The sequence below is a fragment of the Bufo gargarizans genome, chromosome 10 (assembly GCF_014858855.1).
Source record: "Bufo gargarizans isolate SCDJY-AF-19 chromosome 10, ASM1485885v1, whole genome shotgun sequence".
Taxonomy (NCBI): domain Eukaryota; kingdom Metazoa; phylum Chordata; class Amphibia; order Anura; family Bufonidae; genus Bufo; species Bufo gargarizans.
In genome coordinates, this window is record NC_058089.1 from 49,278,343 (window position 1) to 49,302,645 (window position 24,303).

At 43.7% G+C, this 24,303-nt stretch overlaps 1 protein-coding gene across 1 annotated transcript in view; it reads right to left on the reverse strand.

Annotated features, from left to right (window-relative positions):
* Window positions 1-1,129: 1,129 nt before the first annotated feature.
* Window positions 1,130-24,303, reverse strand: part of SYT9 (synaptotagmin 9) — a 159,819-nt gene continuing 136,645 nt past the window's right edge. Inside the window, exons 5-7 of the mRNA XM_044270755.1 lie at window positions 12,964-13,135; window positions 10,422-10,551; window positions 1,130-1,198 (exon numbers count right to left, since the gene is read on the reverse strand). Of these exons, the coding sequence (XP_044126690.1) occupies window positions 1,130-1,198; window positions 10,422-10,551; window positions 12,964-13,135 (371 nt within the window). The remainder of the gene's footprint in view (window positions 1,199-10,421; window positions 10,552-12,963; window positions 13,136-24,303) is intronic.

Below are 24,303 nucleotides of genomic sequence, written 5' to 3' on the forward strand. Positions count from 1 at the left end.
AGTGGTAATATTTTTACTGATATACTGATATATTGTTGTTTTTTTTTATCCGTGGTGACATAGAAAAGGGGTGCTGTCAACAAATTGGCCACCTCCATGTGCATGAACCATTTACAGCCCTCTAACCCCTGTGTGCTGCCAGAGAGGCTCCATTGGGTGCTGTATATATGGAGACCGTCTTCCTTAGAAGTCATGCTTCCTTATAACTCCATATACTGTATATGGCATCTGATGGAGAATGCCACTATAATTTTTTTGTTGAATTTGTGCCAAAAAATCTCTGAGTATTTCTATATGAAATTGGAGACATGCAGAGGAACCGTAGATGTCCCTTGCACCTCTATGAAGACCCTGTTATGGCTCTGTACAAAATGGAGCCATAAAATGGCCATGTGCATGAGGTCTTACAGTAGAAGCTGATGCAGTTTGTCATCTGCCGCTTCCTGTAGACACTTTTGCAAACATGGCCGCCACAAGTGAGTGATAAAATGCCAATACATCAATAAGGAAATGCTCTTTGATGGTTCCCACCGCACTGTGCATGTCCACATCCCTATCAGTACATAACCTTCTGTGACACTACAAAAACATCAGTCAAGGGGGGACTCCGAATGTTACTATTTTGAAAACGATAATACTGAAGAGAAAATACTGAATTAAGAAACCAGAAAGAATAGTGTTACCTGTGGATGAGCCAATGATATTAACCAACACGGGCTGTAGAAAGCTATGATGTGAGCAGGTAATGGAGGTGGAACTAAGCAGCATGCCATTGAAAAAACATTCCAAATCTAGTGATGTCATCAATAAGTGGAAAGGAAAAGATGGGGAAGAACAAAAATAACAAGGAACGCACACTCAGACAGGAACATCTATGAAAACCTGCGCCCCAGAAAAGATGCAGAAATCATGGCTCAGTGATATGGTGTCTACAGTTGACTGCTGTGTTCTTTGTGGTCGCCATGGGTTAGAGCAACTTCTAGCAACTTTTTCCTGGCGCCAAATTCATACATGTCCCCTATTAAATCTTCTAGTGTCCAAATTCCTTCTTCTGGCTTAAGAGGACACCGGTAGTGCGTGAAGCCAGCCTCCTTAATATTCCATACTGCAAGCTTGAACTCCAACGTGTTCACGGAGATGGTGGACCCTTCAGAGAATTGCATGATCCATTGCCGGTTGCCACATTTTGAGCAGACCACTAGGTGATAGAAAAACAAAGATTAATGTTGTATATCTGGCAAGGACAAGAAAAAAAGATATGCCATCAGAATATATTCAGATTACACAGAAGGATCTTTTCTAGGAGACCATTTATGGGTCTTAGAGTCATCTTGTAAAGACTTAATAAGTTGCCTCAGTGCATCGGCAACTGGTTGATGGAGGTCCTCTAGGTCAGTGTTCCTCAACTCCAGTCCTCAGGGTCCACCTGTTGGTCATGTTTTCAGGATTTCCTTAGTATTGAGCAGGTGATATAATAAATGTCAATGCATCAGGGCTTACCACAGGCGTTCATTCTGTGGGATATTCCCAAATCATGACCGGCAGGTGGGCCCTGAGGAATGGAGTTGAGCAACACTGCTCTAGGTCACCAAGGTGGTTGAGATCTTACAAGACCAAAGTAGGAGGATGGTTATTGGTGCACAGTATTTGTACAGGTCACATAATCCAACTCATAATTAAGTTTTCCTGATACATACAAAAAAATATAATGATTAGCAGGAGATAGAAGTGGAGGTGGCATGGTGCTAGAATGGGCTAATCACACCTTATCCTTGCTCACTTCCCTACTTTTCTAAAGACCTCATTGCATCTCTATTGGAAGTGTCAATTTTTCTTACCCACACTAGGCTATGAAACATGCCAATAGAAGACCTCCTGATACTAATGGACCTGAGTCAATTTTTCCTGCTGCAGCTCCCTCCCTGTATCTGTCACAGCTTCTAACAGTAGATATGGCTGGGGGCGGCTGAAGGATGGGACGGAGCATGTGCGACCACCTCAGTGGGGTGGACTGAGAAAATAAAGAAAAGAACAAACAGCAGGTGTCGCTATACAGGTAGATTTCATATCGCTAGGATATGCCCCCCATTGTCTGATAGGTGCAGGTCTCACCTCTGGGACCCACACCGAGAACGGAGTGAGGAAAGGTGGTGGAGGGCACACTGCGCATGCACAGCCGACCTCCATTTATTTCTATTGGGCCGCAGAAAATAGCTGAGCGCTGGCTCGGCTATTTCCGTCGGCCCCCTAGAAGTGTGGTGGCCCAGGAAGTGTGGTGCGCTCCCATTCACTTGTATGGGAAGAGAGCTTGGCGGTGGCCAGCCACCACTCTCGCCACTCTGTTCTCACCTCTGGGACCCGCACCTATCAGACAATGGGGGCATATCCTAGCGATATGCCCCCATTGTCTGTGATGGGAATACCCCTTTAATAACTCAGTGGCTATATACTAAACTTTTCATTAGATGCAGTTAAAAAAGAAAAACATTCAGGTGCTGGTTTGAAAAATGTAGACTATTTTTTATAGGACAACCCCTTTAAATGCTGGGACAACTGCAGACCAATGACTGTAATAATCGCATAGCTATAATCAATATCAGGTCCCTGCGTCCTAGAGATTCTGGTGGACCCAGGCCCCTCTGACCTTTATTGAAAATGGCCATGGTTCACATTTGACCCAGTTAAATCCATCATGGAAGCTATTTCTAATAAGCTGCCTTTAAATTGCATTTTGAAGCCTGTCAGTCCGGCCGGTAAAGGCCATTTCTTTTCCCAAGACGGTGCAGCGGCTGTCAATAAGATTATATCATGGAGGGATAATCACTCAGAACAATGCCGGGGACAATGGACGGGCCTTGCTATTTACCTTGGACTGCTCTCATTTTCTGAAGACATTTGTTTTGTTGCAGGGCTGATTAGCCTACCTACGGTATGGTCAATCCGCGGCCTACATCAATCGCAGATCAAAATCTAATCTAATTCTGGTCCCTTACATCTGTCAGGTTTTGAAGGTTATGATATAAATTATCTAGGAGAGAACCTGTCATCTATACACGACTGTGTAGTATCAAGTGCCTGAACACACAGTTCATACAGAGAGCAGTGACCTTGGCATACACAGCCATTGATACGGGCTCCATGGGGGACGATCGGAATTGAACTGAACTTCTCCTATAAAATTGGGGAAGGGGGGGGGGGGTTCAATGCTGGATTTCTCTCCTGCCTCTGTCTCAGGGTTGTCAGAGTGAATAATTTGGAGACAGAGGAGAACCAAAGCTGGATTGACGCTTGCCTGAGCATCTTGGCTGGGAATAAGATCATCCAGTTACACTGGTTATGCTGATCATAGATGGACGTAGATCTTCCGCTCCTCCCATGATGTCAGGGGAGAGAAGGATCAGGCTGCTGGATTTCAATATGTCCATTCCTTTTGTTTTTAGGAGAGAAGCCACTGCCAGAGGTGTCTGGCAGCGGTTTCCCACACTCTCCCTATTGAGAATACCTCCACCCACGCTCAGCCAAGCGGAGCATGCATGTGCATGGGGAGTTGGCAGAGATAAATGACTATGACCAGTCTTAAATGGATATGCTGGTTACAACAAGTTTCACCTATCCACAACTATTAGATTGGATATAGGTGGTGCTCCGACAGCTGGGACCCCCACAATCCTATCCCCTGAAATGAATGGAGTAGTAGGTTGGGCATGAGCACTGCTGCTCTATTCATCTTTATAGGACTGATGGAAATAGCTGACCACTTGTAATTGGACAAATAAAGCGCATGCTCGACCTGCAGCTCTATTAGTTTTGGGGGTCCTCATGGGGTGCTCACTCTAGGGATGGTGGGGGGGTCCAAGTGGTCAGAACTCACTGATCTAATAGTTACTACATTTCCTATGCATAGGCCATAGAGGGGAAAGTTTATGCAATTGGTTTTGTTTGGCGAACCTGACATTTTCACACGGGCCACAATATGTATAGGGAGCTCCGGACTCTTCCGCAAAAGATTTTGTAAGATCCGCATTAAAGATGAGCGAATTGATTTGTTTCATCAAGCAGAGTTCTGCACCTGTGATGGGGTGTTCCTGAAGCTGCGGACACGACCCCCTGCCCCTTCTCCCTGACAAGGCAGGACATCTCGGCCCTCGGTCAACAATCTTGCGCCTGCACCATTGCTCCGAGTAGCGGCACAAGCACAGAGGCTCTGGAGCAGTGACTGTGCATGCTCTACTACACTTCTGGGTAGTGGCGCATGAACAGTTGTTGCTCTGGAAGCGGAAGTAGAGCCTCTGCTTTTGCACCATTACTTGGAGCAGCGCCATGGGCGCGAGAGTGACATCTCAGCCCGTGTTCCGTGATATTTCCCCTACCCGTGAAATTTCCCTACCTTCATCACTTCCTGTTGTGACACGGCCGCATCGGATAGGAAGGCATTCCCAGCTTTGGAAGGAGTTGTGCCGCGACGGGGTAGGGAAATTTCACACCAGAGTTGGGGATAAGGGGCCACCTAATGCGCTTGCGCCTTACCTCGGCAGCCTCATCAGCGGTTAGAGGGTAGGGAAAAATTATGGGCCAGTGGGCAAGCACGGCTAACTAATCCTGTCGGGATACACCGCGCGTGCGCACCAGCGGGCAGGGAGATCTCTTATACCGAATATCCATCCGATCACCGTGCCTGCGCAGTGTGGAGGTAGGGAGATCTGATGGCCATTTGTTCTGTTAAATCTCCCTACCACTCACTGCGCACGCGTGGTGTCTGATCATGGTGCCAGCTGAGAGGTAAGGCGCAAGCGCACTAGGTGGCCCCTTCTCCCCAACCCTGGTGGGAAATGTCCCTACCCTGTCGTTGTGCGCCTGCGCGGCGTGGCACGGCACACCTCCTTCCAAAGCTGGGAACATCATGTCCGGTGCGGCCGCGTCACAACAGGAAGTGACGAGGGTAGGGAAATATCACGGAACACCGGCCCTATCAGTCAAGCAGTAGGGGGAACATCTTCAGCTTTGGGGACACCCGCTCATAGGTGTAGAACTCTGCTTGAAGATATGAATGGATTCTGATAACACCCATCTGGACCTTCATTGCAAACTGCTGACAGTTCATTCATAAGTTCTGCTAGAAATAATAGAGGAATGGCTCAACATAGATTCATAAGAATAGGTGATTCAGAATGTTATTACATGGGGAATGCAAGTAGTTCCTAGGACAGAAATGTCAGGAGCGGGGACGGGTGACACAGCCTGAACCAGTCAGCTCAGTGCCCGTAGAGGATAAAATTGTATGGAAATAGCTATATAAATAGACATCTTGGTCTATGTCTCAGGAGACCTCCGAGCTGTTCTAGCATTGAGAAGAAGCGGAGGGTGACTGCAGACTGTCACGCTGTGCGCTAAATGTTTCTTACAGCTTGCCATTCATGTGACAGTGGCTGAACTCCGCTATAGTGCGGCACTCTCAAAGTTGTTCCAAACTTGTGGTTAATATGGAAAAGTTATAAAAATGGAGAGAACATGAAACAGGACCCCTCATTTATGACATCACTGGGGGGGACAGCTGTAGGCACCCCATGCATTGTATGACATGGCCGTCCATAAAGCCCCCCTTACAGGTACATGTGCAGGAAAGTGTAATACTGGTTTCAATGCGGATTAGAGATGGTGTGTCCCTGCACAGTCTAACACTATCCAATCAGTGCTTCCAGTATCAGACTGTGCAGCCCCCCCCCCAACTGGTAACACCCATCTAGACCTTACTTGAAAACCAATGGCAATTTATTCATAGCTTCTAGTAGGAATAATAGAAGAGTGGCTCAAAATAAAGTCATAACAATAGATCCTCCAGAATTATTATTACAAGGGGAAGTAGTTACTAAAGCAGAAATGTCAGGAGAGGGGACATCATCTCTTTAAGGCCTCATGCACACGACCGTTGTTGTGTCCCGTGTCCGTGGTTCCGTTTTCCGTGATTTTCTGCGGACTCATTGACTTTCAATGGGTACGTGGAAAACTCGGCTAATGCACCGTTTGTCATCCGCGTCCGTGATCCGTGTTTCCAGTCCGTAAAAAAAATATGACCTGTCCTATTTTTTTCACAGACAACGGTTCGCAGACCCATTCAAGTCAATGGGTCCGTGAAAAAATACGGAGGCACACAAGATTGTCGTCCGCGCCCGGTTTTTTCCTATCATTTGCATGGCAAACTTGACTTTTTTTTTTATTTTACTTTCTTTCATGTCTGGTGATCCTCCAAAAATAAAGGAAGACACACGGAAACAAAAACGGACACGGAACAACGGAACCCCTTTTTGCGGACCGCAAAAAAATACTGTCGTGTGCATGAGGCCTAAGGCTAAGCAGGGGTCCCGGGTGTCAGACCCCCACCGATCATATACTGATGACCTATCCATGTAGGGGTCTGCTTTGTGTGTTAGTTGTCCACTGTGTGAGTTGCAAATGTGAATAAGGGCTCATTCACACTAACATATTTTTCCATGCCATTTTATTTGTGGCCTGTATGCAGATCCATTCACTTCAATGGGTCCACATAAAAAATTGAATTTCCTCCTAAAAAAATACAACATGTCCTATTATTGTCCGTATTACAGACAATGATAGGACAGTTTTATTATGGGCCGGACGTTGCATTCTGTAAAATGCGGGATGTACAAGGCCGGTATCCATGTTTTGCTGACCGCAAAACAGGTAACGGTCTTGTGTGTGTGAGCCCTAAGGCTAAAAGTTATTATTTTGCTACTATTTGGTTTTATTTTTCCAGAATTATACTGTATGTTGGTTTTATAAGTATGTACATTACATTAATAGCAGGTTAAGAAATTAGCGTTTCAGTTTTCGCCTCAGGCAGCAGAAAGGCTAGGTGCACCCCTGATAGTAGTACCTTATGGAAGCATTTTGTATGTATAGTATATAGTAGGGTGTTTTCAGTCTTTCTTATTCAAGTACCTCCTACATATTCAGATCTGTATCTTTATATCCTCCCTTTGAAATGACCTTGCGTACCTACAGTGAGGAAGAGAAGTATCTGAACACCTTGCGATTTCGCAAGCTCTCCCACTTAGCAATTATGGAGGGGTCTGAAATTCACATGGTAGGTGCATTCCCACTCTGAGAGACAGAATAAAAAAAAAATCAGGAAATCACATTGTATGATTTTTAAAGAATGTATTTGTCTTGCACGGCTGAACATAAGTATTTGAACACCTGAGAAACAGCAAGTATTCTGGCTCTCAAAGGCCTTTAAAAAGTCCCCCTCTACTCCACTCATTAATCTAACTTAGTAGCACCTGTCTGGGCTCTTTAAAGACCCCTGTCCACCCCACAGACAGTCAGACGCCAACTACTACCATGGGCAAGACCAAAGAGCTGTCAGAAGACACCAGAGACAAAATTGTGGACCTCCACAAGGCTGGAAAGGGCTACGAGGCAATTGACAAGCAGCTTGGTGAAAATAGAAAATGTTAGAAAATGGAAGAGGCTAAAGACGACTGTCAGTCTCCCTCGGACTGGGGCTCCATGCAAGATCTCACCTCGTGGGGTATCACTGATGATAAGAAAGGTGAGGAATCAGCCCAGAACTACAAGGGAGGAGCTGGTCAATGACATGAAGAGAGCTGGGACCACAGTTTCAAAGGTCACCGTCGGTAGAACACTGCACTGTCATGGTTTCAAATCATGCATTGCACAGAAGGTTCTCCTGCTCAAGTCATCACATGTCCAGGCCCGTCTGAAGTTTGGCAATGACCATCTGGATTATCCAGAGGAGGCATGGGAGAAAGTCATGTGGTCAGAGGAGACCAAAGTAGAACCTTTTGGTCTAAACTTCACTCATCGTGTTTGGAGGAAAAAGAAGGATAAGTTGCATCCCAAGAACACCATCCCTACTGTGAAGCATGGGGGGGGGGGGGGTAACATCATGCTTTGGGGGTGCTTTTCTGTGAAGGGGACAGGATGACTGCACTGTATTAAGGAGAGAATGAATGGGGCCATTTATTGTGAGATTTTGAGCAACAACCTCCTTCCCTCAGTCAGAGCATTGAACATGGGTCGTGGCTGGGTCTTCCAACATGACAACGACCCGAAGCACACAGCCAAGATAGCCAAAGAGTGGCCCCGTAAGAAGCATATCAAGGTTCTGGAGTGGCCTAGCCAGTCTCCAGACCTAAATCCAATAGAACATCTTTGGAGGGAGCTGAAACTCTGTGTTGCTCAAGCGACAGCCCCGAAACCTGACAGATCTAGAGGAGATCTATGTGGAGGAGTCGGCCAAAATCCCTGCTGCAGTGTGTGCAAACCTGGTCAAGAACTACAGGAGACGTTTGACCTCTAATTGCAAAAAAAGGCTTCTGTACCAAATTAAAACACGGATTTTCTCAGGTGTTCAAATACTTATGTTCCGCAGTGCAAGACAAATAATTTCTTTAAAAAATCATACAATCTCATTTCCTGAATTATTATTTTTAATTCTGTCTCTCAGAGTGGGAATGCACCTACAATGTGAAATTCAGACGCCTCCATGATTTGTAAGTGGGAGAACTTGCAAAATCGCAGGGTGTTCAAATACTTCTGTTCCTCACTGTAAGGTCTCATGCACACGACCGTTGTTTTATTCCGTGTCCGTTGTGCCGTTTTCCGTGATTTTCTGCGGACCTATTGACTTTCAATGGCTCCGTTGAAAACTCGGCTAATGCACCGTTTGTCATCCGCGTCCGTGATCCGTGGTTCCAGTCCATCAAAAAAATATAACCTGTCCTATTATTTTCTCGGAAAATGGTTCGCGGACCCATTCAAGTCAATGGGACCGCTAAAAAACACAAAGGCACACAAGATTGTCATCCGCATCCGCGCGTCCACGTCCTTTTTTTCCCTATTATTTGCATGGCAAACCTGTCTTTTTTACTTTCCTTTATGTCTGGTGATCCTCCATTTTGCGGAACGGAACACAACAACGGTCGTGTGCATGAGGCCTAACCGTTTGAAATGAAAAACTCAATAAAAACTATTGAAACAGAAAAGACCCTCCATGGATACACTCCTGGGCGAATATCTCCATAAGAACGTGCCATACAGACGCACCATACAGCGGCACGTGGAGTTTCCATGCTTTGCTGAGCAGACTCGGACAATTATCATTCTCTTGCAAGCTGAATAGATGGAAAAAGTTTATTTTTCTTAAAAAAGAAAAAGAACGCCAAGTAACAGTCTACGGAAATAGCTGAGGAGAGTATGTTACATTGTAGAAACAGATCCTGTTATCACTTCTGCACAATAAACAGAATCTGTACCTAATCAAAGGCTGTGAAAGTGATTCACTCTCAGACACCTTGGTTTTTGTTTTCATTTATTTCCATCTGAAATGCGTGGGATGTGTTTCATGGTTTACTAGCCTGCACCACATCTACTCTAGATACCGGTACATATTTATATTTAAAGGGGTTTTCCAGAACAGTCAAATCAAAAAGTTGAATTAGTTGAATATGGTTAAAAACATTTGACATCTTGACTTCACTGGTGTTACCAGTTGGGTAAGTGGTTGACTGCAGCGTGGACATGTCATTGCAGGGAACAAAGACTGGCAAGGCTTCGGTCTTCATTGGTATGGGGGTGCAACGGGGTTTGAAAGGTAAGTACAACAGTTTTTTGTCCTTTAGCTGATTTATAAATATGGGTTAGCAAAACCCTTTAAAGGGCATCTGTCAGCAGTTTTGTCCCTATGACACTGGCTGACCTGTTACATGTGCGCTTAGCAGCTGAAGGCATCTGTGTTGGTCCCTCGTTCATATGTGTCCACATCGCTGAGAAAAATGATGTTTTATGATATGTAAATGAGCCTCTAGGAGCAACGGGAGCGTTACCATTACACCAAGAGGCTCAGCTCTCTCTGCAACTGCCACGCCCCCTGCATTTTGATTGACAGGACCAGGCAGTAAAAACAAGATCCTTGTCTATCAAAGTGGAGAGAAGGCGACAGTTTCAGAGAGAGCAGAGCCTCTAGGTGTAACGGTAACGCCCCCTTTGCTCCTAAAGGCTAATTTGCATATAATAAAACATCATTTTTCTCAGCAATGCGGGCACATAGGAACATGGGACCAACACAGATGCCTTCAGCTGCCAAGCGCACATGCAACAGGTCAGCCGGTGTCATAGGTACAAAACTGCTGACAGATGCCCTTTCAAGTGACATTGCAGCCACGCACGTTATTATCTATCCACTGAAGAGCTGATGAAGGGGTCCGACCCCTTTAATTCCTTTAATGCCCGCTGCGTCTGTGCCCACGAGGGCGGCATGTTGGAAAATCCCTGCATAAGGAATTCAGCATTTCTCATAATACATGTAGGTAAATAACAAATATCACATAAGGAAACAATCAGAAAAGAATAAGAAGATGTTAGGCCGCTGTCAATCTTACCTCGACAAGTGGATGCCAGTGGGCGATGGGCTTTCTTGGATATGATAGCATTTCACTCCAATGCTCCCGACCCAAGCTCTCTGCGCCGTTGCCTACTTGACATACCCCAATGACCTCATTGTGACCTACACTGTGAAAATGTTAAATAATGTTTTTTCTGCATGAAATACATTGAAACAATTCGCATCCATAAGACATTTACACAGTATGGTTGTTACAAAGTGAACACCATGTAGCTTATTAAGTGAGGGGGGTGCAATACCCGATGCAGCCCAATGGTGGACAATGAAGCTGTAAGCGGAACCTTTTCTAATCCTATAAAAAAAAAAAATTATATGGTTTGTCCAACTTCCAAGTGTTTTTTTTAATAATCCCCCCCAACCAGTGGGACCTGTCAAGGGAAGCAAAGTTATCTGGTCCCGGAAGCCCCAGCTCTTTCAATATACCGCTGTTTCTCAAGCATCTTTGAGCCATGGCACCACTGCAGCCAGTCACTGGCTGCAGCAGTGTATGTGGCCCCCGTCCATGCCGGAAGTTTATATGTGGGGACGGAAGTGCAGTGAGGGCAGTGATTGACTCACGGAGTGGGAACTCAATGTTTAGGTAAGTATGTTGACCTTGAAAGATCCCGATGAGTAGGTGTTGTGAGAAGGGAGGTTATTTAAAAAGACTTGGAACCCCTTTAAAGGGGTTGTCTCATCAGAGACAATGGGGGCATATTGCTAGGATATGCCCCCATTGTCTGATAGGTGCGAGTCACTGCACCTATCTCCTAAACGGAGCCCGAAAAGTGGTGGAGGACACACTGCACATGCGCAGCCGCCCTCCATTCATTTCTGTGGGGCCACGGAAAATAGCTGACCCCTGGATGGGAGTGAATGGGAGCAGTGGCCGGTCATGCGTGGTGCACTCCCATTCACTTCTATGTGGAGAGAGCTTAGTGGTGGCCGGACAGGAGTCCTCCAGCCACCACTTTGGCCCACTCCGTTCTTAATATAGGTGCGGGTCCCAGAAGTCGGATTTGCACCTATCAGACAATGGGATACACAGCCTAGCGATATGCCCCCATTGTCTCAGATGAGACAACCCCTTTAAGCATTGGAATGAGTAAAGAGATACTATCAGACAATGGGGGCATATCGCTAGGATGTGTCCCCATTGTCTGATAGGTGCAAATCCGACTTCTGGGACCCGCACCTATATTAAGAACGGAGTGGGCCAAAGTGGTGGCTGGAGGACTCCTGTCCGGCCACCACTAAGCTCTCTCCACATAGAAGTGAATGGGAGTGCACCACGCATGACCGGCCACTGCTCCCATTCACTCCCATCCAGGGGTCAGCTATTTTCCGTGGCCCCACAGAAATGAATGGAGGGCGGCTGCGCATGTGCAGTGTGTCCTCCACCACTTTTCGGGCTCCGTTTAGGAGATAGGTGCAGTGACTCGCATCTATCAGACAATGGGGACACATCCTAGCGATATGCCCCCATTGTCTCAGATGAGACAACCCCTTTAAGCATTGGAATGAGTAAAGAGATACATTTTGTTACATTTTGTTGACCTATTGTCAAGTGTTGCAACTACAAAACGTGTATTTTGTGAGACCAAGGTACAAGTGTATTTTGAACAGAAATATCTATAATATACCCAAAAGTGCCCAAAATGGATCTACGGGGGCTGGAATTTTACTTCCTGTGTCTGGCTGATTTAGAGAGTTGGGTGGTCCTGTGTAAAGGAAGCCTTATATGTTGTAGGCTGAGTGTAACCATATCACCCACCGGCTAATTCATCTGGATGTTGGCTCCCCCATGGACTCCAGTGCAGCGTGGGTAGGTGCTCGTAGAGTCCACTAAATCAATCCGGGCATCTTTAGATTTTCCTATTTAAAGGGATTCTTCAGCAGGGGTGCACCACCAATGAGGCGAGGTGAGGCGATCGTCTCAGGCTGCACCAGGTAGGGGCAAGAGGGGGGCAGCGGGAGGGCATGCTACTGCGTGGGGTGATAGTTTAGACCAGAAAACCAAACCACGCTTCATCAGGGGCGAATACTCCACCTACTTTAGGGGCTGTGTTTTTATATCTTCAAAACCATATCCCGACAGCCCCTAAAGTAGGTGGAGTATTCGCCCCTGACGAAGCGTGAGCGAAACCCGGGTCGGGCAGGAATACGAGGGCGACTCTATTGCTGATATGCTTTTAACTCTATCACGTTTGTGAGTATAAATAAAACCTTTTATAAGCGACTCTGTTGATGGTGCTCCACTATCTATGCGCCTTTCTGATACTTCACAGAGCAACTTACCCAGTGGGACAGTGTCTCGTGTGAAGATTGATGTTTCTTTTCCTGGGGCTGCAAAAAACCTATGACTTGAATATAGGAGGAATCCTTCTTAAAAATTGAGAAGCAGCGCGGTCCTACACAACGTATATACAGTATATTGACTAGCAGGCAACGTATCAGAGACCTAACCCCTAACCGCGTGCCGGCAGCTGCGCCGTCCGTTACCAGGAGTATTGGGAATACAATTCATTGGGATAGCTCACCGGTCGTAATCCATCACTGCTATTGACAAACTGATCTGATCGATATTTTCTGGCGGGACATCAAATACTATGGCTTCATTATAAACAGGGTTTAATGTGTTCCTCTTGGTAGATGTTTTTCTTTTCTTCAGCCGCCTCCCTTCACACATTATTGACACCTTCACGTAGGGATCTATTAGAAGGAGAGATAAATGCTGTTAGTCACGGACAGCGCAGTAACCGCTACGAGGGGAGCTGCCCATGGACATGTTCTCCATGATCTGTCCACAACTGACTGCTCAATAGCATCACATGAAATGATTCCTAACCCTGCTTATAACTCCATCCTACATCATGATCATCACATCCTATCATATGGTATCTATCTATCTATCTATCTATCTATCTATTATCTATCTATCTATCTATCTATCTATCTCATATCTATCTATCTATCTATCTATCTATCTATCTCCTATCTATCTATCTATCTATCTATCTATCTCATATCTATCTATCTATCTATCTATCTATCTCCTATCTATCTATCTATCTATCTATCTATCTATCTCATATCTATCTATCTATCTATCTATCTATCTATCTATCTATCTATCTATCTATCTCATATCTCCCTATTCATCTATCTAAGGCCTCATGCACACGACCGTTGTTGTGTTCCGTTCCACAAAATGGGGTTCCGTTGTTCCGTGATCCGTTTCCGTTTTTGTTTCCGTGTGTCTTCCTTTATTTTTGGAGAATCACCAGACATGAAGGAAAGTAAAAAAAAGTCTAAGTCAAGTTTGCCTTGCAAATGATAGGAAAAAAATGGACACAGGCACGAATGACAATCTTGTGTGCCTCCGCATTTTTTTCACTGACCCATTGACTTGAATGGGTCCGCTAACCGTTTTCTGTGAAAAAAATAGTACAGGTTATATTTTTTTGACGGACTGGAACCACGGACGCGAATGACAAACAGTGCATTAGCCGAGTCTTCAACGGACCCATTGAAAGTCAATGGGTCCGCAGAAAATCACGAAAAACGGAACAATGGACACGGAATGAAACAACGGTCGTGTGCATGAGGCCTAACTCATATCTATCTATCTATCTATCTATCTATCTCTAATATCTATCTATCTATCTATCTATCTATCTATCTATCTCATATCTATCTATCTATCTATCTATCTATCTCATATCTATCTATCTCATATCTATCTATCTATCTATCTATCTATCTATCTATCTCATATCTATCTATCTCATATCTATCTATCTATCTATCTATCTATCTATCTATCTATCTATCTATCTATCTCTCTATATCTATCTATCTATCTATCTATCTCATATCTATCTATCTATCTATCTATCTATCTATCTATCTCATATCTATCTATCTATCTATCTATCTATCTATCTATCTATCTCATATCTATCTATCTATCTATCTATCTCATATCTATCTATCTATCTATCTATCTCATATCTATCTATCTATCTATCTCATATCTATCTATCTATCTATCTATCTATCTATCTCATATCTATCTATCTATCTATCTATCTATCTATATATCTATCTATCTCCTATCTATCTATCTATCTATCTATCTATCTATCTATCTATCTCATATCTATCTATCTCCTATCTATCTATCTATCTATCCAGGAAAATTCAAGCAGCACAAAATAAGAAATAAGTGACAGAGGGTGCCAGCATTATCAGACCCTGATGTGCGATCCGTTATTAATATGTAGAAGAAATCCGCAGCACTCCTGATTGATAAAAAAAGTGTGAACAGAAGTGACTGGAGAATGCGTTGCATCTGTTCACACTTTTTCATGAGTGCTGTGGATTTCTTCTACATATCTATCTATCTGCCTGTCTATCTAATATATTTCCTATCTGTCTAACTATGACTGTCTGTCTGTTTACCTTGGGATTTATAGATAATTGATATAAAATCAGTTGGTTTTCTACACAAAGCAGGAGCTCTCTGCCTGAGGAGGTGGTGATGGTGAGTTCACTAAAAGAGTCCAGGAGGGGCCTGGATGTATTTCTGGAGGGTAATGATATTACAGGCTATAGCTACTAGAGAGGGGTCGGGAAGGAATTTTTCGCCTAAAATGAGGAAAATTGGCTTCTACCTCATGAGGGTTTTTTGCCTTCCTCTGGATCAACTTGCAGAAAAACAGGCCGACCTGGATGGACAGATGTCTTCTTTCAACCTTAAGAACTATTGGGGTCATTTATCAGACTGGTGTAAAGTAGAACTGGCTTAAGTGCCAGTTTTCCAAAGGAGCTGTCAAAAATCAATGGTGGAATCTGATTGGTTGCCATGGGCAACTAAGCCAGTTTTCCCTTTACACCAGTCTGATAAATGACCCCCTATGTTACTATGACCAGATAGAAATCTGGAAAAACTTGCTCTGACCACAATCATCAGAAGTTCCTTCAAGAAGAAGACCTCACTTGAGCAGAAAGCTGAGCTTCTAGGGAAATACATTAAAATGTTGGACCAGTCAGAGACAGGTTGGTTGTCAGTTAGAAAAGCACTCGCCATTTTAAAAAGGAAGACATTGTACAAAACAACAATGTATATATAACCTTAAGAAAAATATTCTATCATTTTGTGTATCCATGTGTATCCATGGTTACAGACTACAAACAATCCTTGTGTAGTCTGATGCTGCCGTTGTGTTACACCTTTCAATCCGTCCTCTCTCCTACTGCTGTTAGGTCAGCAAAAGGGATGAGCGAATGGACTTCGGATGAAACATCGGAAGTCGATTCGCATAAAACTTTATTTCAATACTGTACGGAGTGAGTTGGACTCCCAGCGATCAGACACTTGCCGCCATCCTGTGTACAGGCGATAGGTTAAGTCATTTGCCGTAACTTTATTTTCACATCCTTAAAAGAAAAGTGTCACCAAAAATGTTATTTGCCAGTTAAAACCAGTTAGTAACACATCTTGTTTTTTTTTATCTGTTTTTATTTTCTGATTGTAGATTTTTTTTATTCTACTCCCTGAACATGATTATGGGGGCGGCCATCTTGCCTAAGCTGTTCTTAACAGCATTTAGAAAGCATTAGGAACATTTCTTTATGGCAGCCCCATGGGCCATAGACACAATGGTCAGGAAGGGACCTCAATAACTTATATGGATATTGACTTTCGAGGCATGCTCTGTGACCTATGCAGAGGTCAGGAGGGAGTAGATAAGCTGTGATATCACCTATTGTGAATGGAGGATCCTGTCTTATCTGTACACAGAGGTGCAGGGGCGTAACTACCATAGCGGCAGACCATGTGACTGCTATGGGGCCCAGGGCAAGAGGGGGCCCAGTTGGGATCATCCCCTCTTCTACTTAGTCAGGACTCTACCCTCTAAGGGACCATTCACACGTCCGCAATTTCGTTCCGCATTTTGCGGAACGGAATTGCGGACCCATTCCATTCATTTTAATGGGGCAGCACAACTGGATTGATCTTTGCTATGGGGCCCTTACTTCTCTATGTACACCACTGCAGAGGTGATATCATTACAGGCAGGATTAGAATGACATAGTGGCCAGTGCAAAAACTGCAAGATTTTATATTTTTAGTTTCAATATATATGGAATACATGGAAAGTTAAAAACAATATAATCAAAAATTCTTTAAAAATATTTTAAACATAAAAAAGTGCAGGTCATTTTCTGATGACACATTCCATTTAAGAACATTGGTTAAGAAATCTTATCAAACTGGGAGGTCTCCAATATAATATCATCAGCACTCTAAAAACAGGAATGCTAAAAATAAAGGGTAGGCAGTGCCCAATTAGTAATATGATACACTTAGTCTGGGTTAATGTTAAAAAATTACTAGGAATAAATCACTCACTAAAGTTTTCCCCCATCTGGGGAAATATAAACTTAAAAGAATTTTGGAAGTTTGAAGATTTTGTATTTTGGGATAAAAAGGGTATTAGGTTTGTGCCCCAGATGGTGGTGGAAGGAAAGTTGAAGACACCAGAGGAAATGGGTCTAAGTATACAGTCATGTGAAAAAATTAGGACACCCTTTGAAAGCATGTGTTTTTTTGTCACATTTTTAATAAAAGGTTATTTCATCTCCGTTTCAACAATACAGAGAGATTAAAGTAATCCAACTAAACAAAGAAAACTGAAGAAAAGTCTTTTCAAGATCTTTTGTAAATGTCATTCTACAAAAATGCCTATTCTAACTGAGGAAAAAGATAGGACACCCTCACATGTATTCCCTCTTAAATTGGCTCAGATCTCACACAGGTATATCACACCAGGTGCACATAATTAGTAAATCGTTACTCTGCATGTTGAATGAGGCTTGCCCTATTTAAACCTCAGACATTTAGTTTGGTGTGCTCCTGACTGTTGAAGTGAGAGTGAGCACCATGGTGAGAGCAAAAGAGCTGTCAGAGGACTTCAGAAAAAAGATTGTAGCAGCCTATGAGTCTGGGAAGGGATTTAAAAAGATCTCAAAAGATTTTGAACTCAGCCATTCCACTGTCCGGAAGATAGTCTACAAGTGGAGGGCTTTCAAAACAACTGCCAACATGCCCAGGACTGGTCGCCCCAGCAAGTTCACCCCAAGAGCAGACCGCAAGATGCTAAAAGAGGTCTCCAAAAACCCTAAAGTGTCATCTCGAGAACTACAGCAGGCTCTGGCTACTGTTGATGTAGAAGTACATGCCTCTACAATCAGAAAGAGACTGTACAAGTTTAACTTGCATGGGAGGTGTGCAAGGAGGAAACCTTTGCTTTCCAAGAAAAACATCGAGGCCAGACTGACATTTGCCAGAGATAAAGTTGACAAAGACCAGGACTTCTGGAATAATGTTCTTTGGACAGATGAGTCCAAAATTGAATTATTTGGACACAACAGCAGAGGACATGTTTGGCGTAAACCAAACACAGCATTCCAAGAAAAGAACCTCATACCAACTGTGAAGCATGGAGGTGGAAGTGTCATGGTTTGGGGCTGCTTTGCTGCAGCAGGACCTGGTCAGCTCACCATCATAGAATCCACGATGAATTCTACTGTGTATCAGAAGGTGCTTGAAGAACATGTGAGACCATCAGTTAGAAAATTAAAGCTGAAGCGGAACTGGACCATGCAACATGACAATGACCCAAAACATACTAGTAAATCAACCAAAGATTGGCTGAAAAAGAAGAAATGGAGAGTCCTGGAATGGCCAAGTCAAAGTCCAGATTTGAATCCCATTGAGATGCTGTGGGGTGACTTGAAAAGGGCTGTACGTGCAAGAAACCCCTCAAACATCTCACAGCTGAAAAAGTTCTGCATTGAGGAGTGGGGTAAAATTTCCTCAGACCGATGTCGAAGACTGGTAGATGGCTACAAGAACCGTCTCACTGCAGTTATTTCAGCCAAAGGAGGTAACACTCGCTATTAGGGGCAAGGGTGTCCTATCTTTTTCCTCAGTTAGAATAGGCATTTTTGTAGAATGACATTTACAGAAGATCTTGAAAAGACTTTTCTTCAGTTTTCTTTGTTTAGTCGGATTACTTTAATCTCTCTGTATTGTTGAAACGGAGATGAAATAACCTTTTATTAAAAATGTGACAAAAAACCACATGCTTTCAAAGGGTGTCCTAATTTTTTCACATGACTGTAGATAAAGATCGCCTCACATGGTTTAGATATGCTAGATTAAAACACGCTTTTGATAAAACGGAGAACAGAGAATACTTTATTAAGAAGCACTCAGATTTTGTTGAATTTTGTTATCAGGGAATAGGGAGTAAAGTTTCAACCTCACAGATTTATAAAAAAATAAAGAAGGGACTGGGAGGGGTGATTAGATTTAATAGTGAAAAAAAATGGGCACAAGAGGTGGAACCCGCAATTTTGGACTGGAGAAGTATATATAAAAATGTTAAAAGGAGTACAATCTCCAGTGGCTTCCGATTGACGCAGTTTTTTATCCTCCACCGGACCTATATTACCCCCAGGGCGTTGAGCAAGATGTACAAAACAGGGGAGGCAAAATGCTGGAAGTGTGGAGAGGAGAGGGCTGATTTTGTGCATTTGATTTGGTTCTGTCCGATTGTACAGGGGTACTGGATTCAAGTTTTCGAGGACCTTGGGAGAGAGACAAGGAAATTTGCACCTCTGGAGATCAGTATAGCAGTCCTGGGAGACACCAGAAGAATTGGGGTAGATAGAGAAAGTGAAAGGAAATGGGAAAAAGGGTTGATGCTGGCACGTGTTGTGTTGGCCAGAGGATGGGGAGCGGACAGCCCGCCAAGTGTGGTAGAATGGAAAAACCTATGTGAAAGGGTGTTAAGCTATGAGAAAGCTAGGCAGGTGAAATTGGTGGGCAAATAAGGAGTAAAAAGGGGGAAATATAAGTTTCTGAAAAGAGGTTATGGAAAGGAAATACCTTGAGGACACTCCCAAGACAACCAAGAGGGTGGAGGGGAGAGAGGAGGTGAGGGCGGGGGTGGGGATGGGGGGGGGGGGGGGGGGGGGAAGCTCTTTCTCTTTCTGGGTCTTTGTAAAAGTAATAAGGATGGGGAAAAATTGTTATGGCACACTTTTGTAATTTATGACAATGTATATTTGTATTTTTTGTAATGGCTAATCCCTATCTATGTCTTGTTTTAATGAGAAGAAGAAAATGATAAATAAACTTTGAAAAAAGAAAAAAAAAGAAAAAAGAAATCTTATCAAAAAGAATTAGAGACATAAAGCCTAAAATTAATACAAATGAATGAAATTCAGAGACCAGTGTTTACATGATTATGCATATAAGGCTACTTTCACACTTGCGTTCGGGGCTCCGCTTGTGAGTTCCGTTTGAAGGCTCTCACAAGCGTCCCCGAACGCATCCGTCCAGCCCTAATGCATTCTGAGTGGATGCGGATCCGCTCAGAATGCATCAGTATGGCTCCGTCTGTCCTCCGCTCCGCTCAGCAGGCGGACACCTGAACGCTGCTTGCAGCGTTCGGGTGTCCGCCTGGCCGTGCGGAGGCAAACGGATCCGTCCAGACTTACAATGTTAGGCTCCTTTCACACTAGCGTTCGCTGGTCCGCTCGTGAGCTCCGTTTGAAGGAGCTCACGAGCGGACCCGAACGCAGCCGTCCAGCCCTGATGCAGTCTGAATGGAGCGGATCCGCTCAGACTGCATCAGTCTGGCGGCGTTCAGCCTCCGCTCCGCTCGCCTCCGCACGGACAGGCGGACAGCTGAACGCTGCTTGCAGCGTTCGGGTGTCCGCCTGGCCGTGCGGAGGCGTGCGGATCCGTGCGGATCCGTCCAGACTTACAATGTAAGTCAATGGGGACGGATCCGTTTGAAGATGCCACAATGTGGCTCAATCTTCAAGCGGATCCGTCCCCCATTGACTTTACATTGAAAGTCTGGACGGATCCGTCCGAGGCTATTTTCACACTTAGCTTTTTTTTTTGCCATTTTAATGCAGACGGATCCGTTCTGAACGGAGCCTCCGTCTGCATTATTATGAGCGGATCCGTTCAGAACGGATCCGCCCGAACGCTAGTGTGAAAGTAGCCTAAGTCAATGGGGACGGATCCGTTTGAAGTTGACACAGTATGGCTCAATTTTCAAACGGATCCGTCTCCCATTGACTTTCAATGTAAAGTCAAAACGGATCTGTTTGCACTATCATGAACAAAAAAAAACAAAAAAATATATATATTTTTTTTTTTGTTCATGGTAATGCAAACGGATCCGTTCTGAACGGAGCCACTGTCTGCATTAATATGAGCGGATCCGTTCAGAACGGATCCGATCGAACGCTAGTGTGAAAGTAGCCTAAAGCAGCTGCATATGTTTTTTATGCATTTAATTATTAAACAATAATTATTATTATTATTATTAAGGAATATGAGGGTTTTCAGACTAGTTATAGTGCTAATTTAATAACATCTGCACAATGTCTTATAAAAGTTTAAAGAGATTCGTAGGTGGGACAGTCAATTCCTATATGATGTCAGAGCTGAACTCAATTCATATATGATGTCAGAGCTGAAATCAATTCATATATGATGTCAGAGCTGAACTCAATTCATATATGATGTGAGGGCTAATTTTGATGTTAGCTGATTCCTTCCAGTGACCCTATGGAGGAAACAGTTATCTAAACATCTTCATGGTTTATGCGAAGGCAGTGTGTAGACACACAGAGCACAGAAAATTTGCGCCTCATGTGACCACTTTTGTTCTACTGAGACATCTCAAAACAAGATGGGGAATGTTACAAGGTCATCTCATGATATGGTCTTCTAGGCCACTTGAGACTCCCACTATTAGACAGAGAGGAGAGTTGCTATGTGTGGCTAGACAAACTTTAGTGTTGGAGCTCCTCACATGAGATCAGCAGTCTGGGTGTCCATTTACTGGATTTAGTCCATTATCTAGTTTAGCATTATTAGTAATGTGATCTCCAGGGAAGTCTCCACTGGTGCTAGTAACAGTACAAGGATAAATTCTGTAGGTCTTAGCCCTTGGTATGCAAATGACTATTCTTTTATATCTTGTCATACAGTGACAATGTAGTTACATTGTACTTATAAGAATTGTAGGTTGTAGATAGAGCGCCTGAACCACCTTAGTTCTATGTAGAGCGCCTGAACCACCTTAGTTCTATGTAGAGCGCCTGAACCACCTTAGTTATATGTAGAGCGCCTGAACCACCTTAGTTCTATGTAGAGCGCCTGACCCACCTTAGTTATATGTAGAGCGCCTGAACCACATTAGTTCTATGTAGAGCGCATGAACCACCTTAGTTATATGTAGAGCGCCTGAACCACCTTAGTTATATGTAGAGCGCCTGAACCACCTTAGTTCTATGTAGAGCGCCTGAACCACCTTAGTTATATGTAGAGCGCCTGAACCACCTTAGTTCTATGTAGAGCGCCTGACCCACCTTAGTTCTATGTAGAGCGCCTGAACCACCTTAGTTCTATGTAGAGCGCCTGAACCACCTTAGTTATATGTAGAGCGCCTGAACCACCTTAGTTATATGTAGAGCGCCTGAACCACCTTAGTTATATGTAGAGCGCCTGAACCACCTTAGTTATATGTAGAGTGCATGGGCCACACTAGTTCTATGTAGATTGCATGAACCACCTTAGTTCTATGTAGAGTGCATGAACCACCTTAGTTCTATGTAGAGGGCATGGACCACACTAGTTCTATGTAGATTGCATGGACCACACTAGTTCTATGTAGAGTGCATGGACCACACTAGTTCTATGTAGATTGCATGGACCACACTAGTTCTATGTAGATTGCATGGACCACACTAGTTCTATGTAGATTGCATGGACCACACTAGTTCTATGTAGATTGCATTAACCACCCTAGTTCTATGTAGATTGCATGGACCACACTAGTTCTATGTAGATTGCATGGACCACACTAGTTCTATGTAGATTGCATGGACCACACTAGTTCTATGTAGATTGCATGGACCACACTAGTTCTATGTAGATTGCATGAACCACCTTAGTTCTATGTAGAGTGCATGGACCACACTAGTTCTATGCTATGTAACAGCTCTCCGCAAACCAAATAAAGTACAAAAATGCCACACCACTCCTGGTGCCAAATGGCCACCAAAGAATGCAATGAGAGTCTACAACGATATCTCTCCTGGTGCCAAATGGCTTCCAGTGAATGAGGGGGAGCAGGCCAAGCTATATACTCAGACTAATTTTAGTGTTAGGAACCCGTCTTACAGAGATCGCCTTGACGTGCGGCAGACGGGCTCAAATAATTTTGTACAAAATGATTTGCCAAGCATCTCTAATTTATAAGTATAGCATTAGCAATTCATAATCATTTTTATACTTTATTTGGTTTGCAGAGAGCGGTTGCATTGCATGTTTTGTTTTACAGTGTTGTTTTCAGCCATAGCAACGTGCCCCTGCGCATTGGGATGTGCTGACTGACCCCCTTTTTCTTTGCAATTTATTAATATATAGTTATAGCAGGTGATGTTTCCCTTATGTGACGCAGAGCTCAAAATTTCCTGCCTAGATTTAGAATTGAATTATAAAATTAAGGCTGCCTGCAGTCACCACTTGGGGGAGCCGAGTAGCTAACAATACTTTTCACACATTGGACAGTACAGTAATTTCTTAGGCTCCCCCTAGTGGTGACTGCAGGCAGACAACATTTTTGATATTAACAATATATCTATGGCAGGGGAATTGGTACACTGTATCAGAAAAACAGAGCTCCTGTAGCTATAAACATGACCACCCAAAACAACAGGCAATGATGATCTTCTATAGGAGTGGTGCTAAAGAGGAGTAGATAATCTGTCATATTAAAATTTGATCTAGATTGAAAATGTCTTCTTAAAGAAGTGGGTTTTTTGAAGAGGTTTCAATCAGCATAGAAGGGTGGACATAAAAATGATGTGATATAAAGAGTTGGTTGCCCAGATATTGGTTTCTAGGAAGCTGGACCCTCTGGGTGACTTGGTAGCAGAGACTTAAAGGGGTTGTGACAAGTTTTAAACTCATTCCCTATCCACAGGAGTCTGAATAAGACTGGGGTCCTGTGTCTCCTATATATATAGAGTGACTGCACGCATGCTTGACTGATCATTGAAGGTCTCAGTGTTCAGACCCCCTCCAGTCAGACATTTAAAACTTTGCACAACTTCTTTAATGGGACTCTGTCATGTCAAGCATTCTCTCTGATTTGTAGATATAGAGCAGGAGGAGCTGAGATGAATGACGTATGGCTTTGTGGGAAAACCAAAAGATAAAAAGAGCAGCACACTGCAGTATATTTACAAAAAAATCCAGTGGTTTATTCACCCAATTCTGGACACTGAGTGAATAAACCACTGTATTTTTTGTGAATTTACCTTGGAATGTTACTCGTTTTTGGATTATACTAGAGAATTTTGCTCCAACCTTTGAGGCTTGCACCCAACTTTATTGATGCTTTTAGCTCCCTTCTCAGGAGTCCAGTGAGTGATCCTACCCAGTGATTGACAGGCAAGGTAAGGCTGTCAGCCATTAGGTAGGACCGGCCACTGGACTCCTAAAATCAGAAGGAAACGTAATGAATAAAGTACAATTTATACGGAAGCTTTTTCCACAAACTATCTAGCAATCTACACAACTCCTCCTGCATTATGATTTGCTGCCAACAGAATAGACACCATGCTCAATGGGGAAGGTTCCATTTATGAGAGCTCACAAATAGCTTACAAGTACTGTTAAGAGTTCTAGTTTGTCTGGTGGTGTCACGGTCGTATTGTTTGACCATGACGCGGTTGCCGGGGGAAACGAGTAGTTTTCAGTTTGCACGTGCACT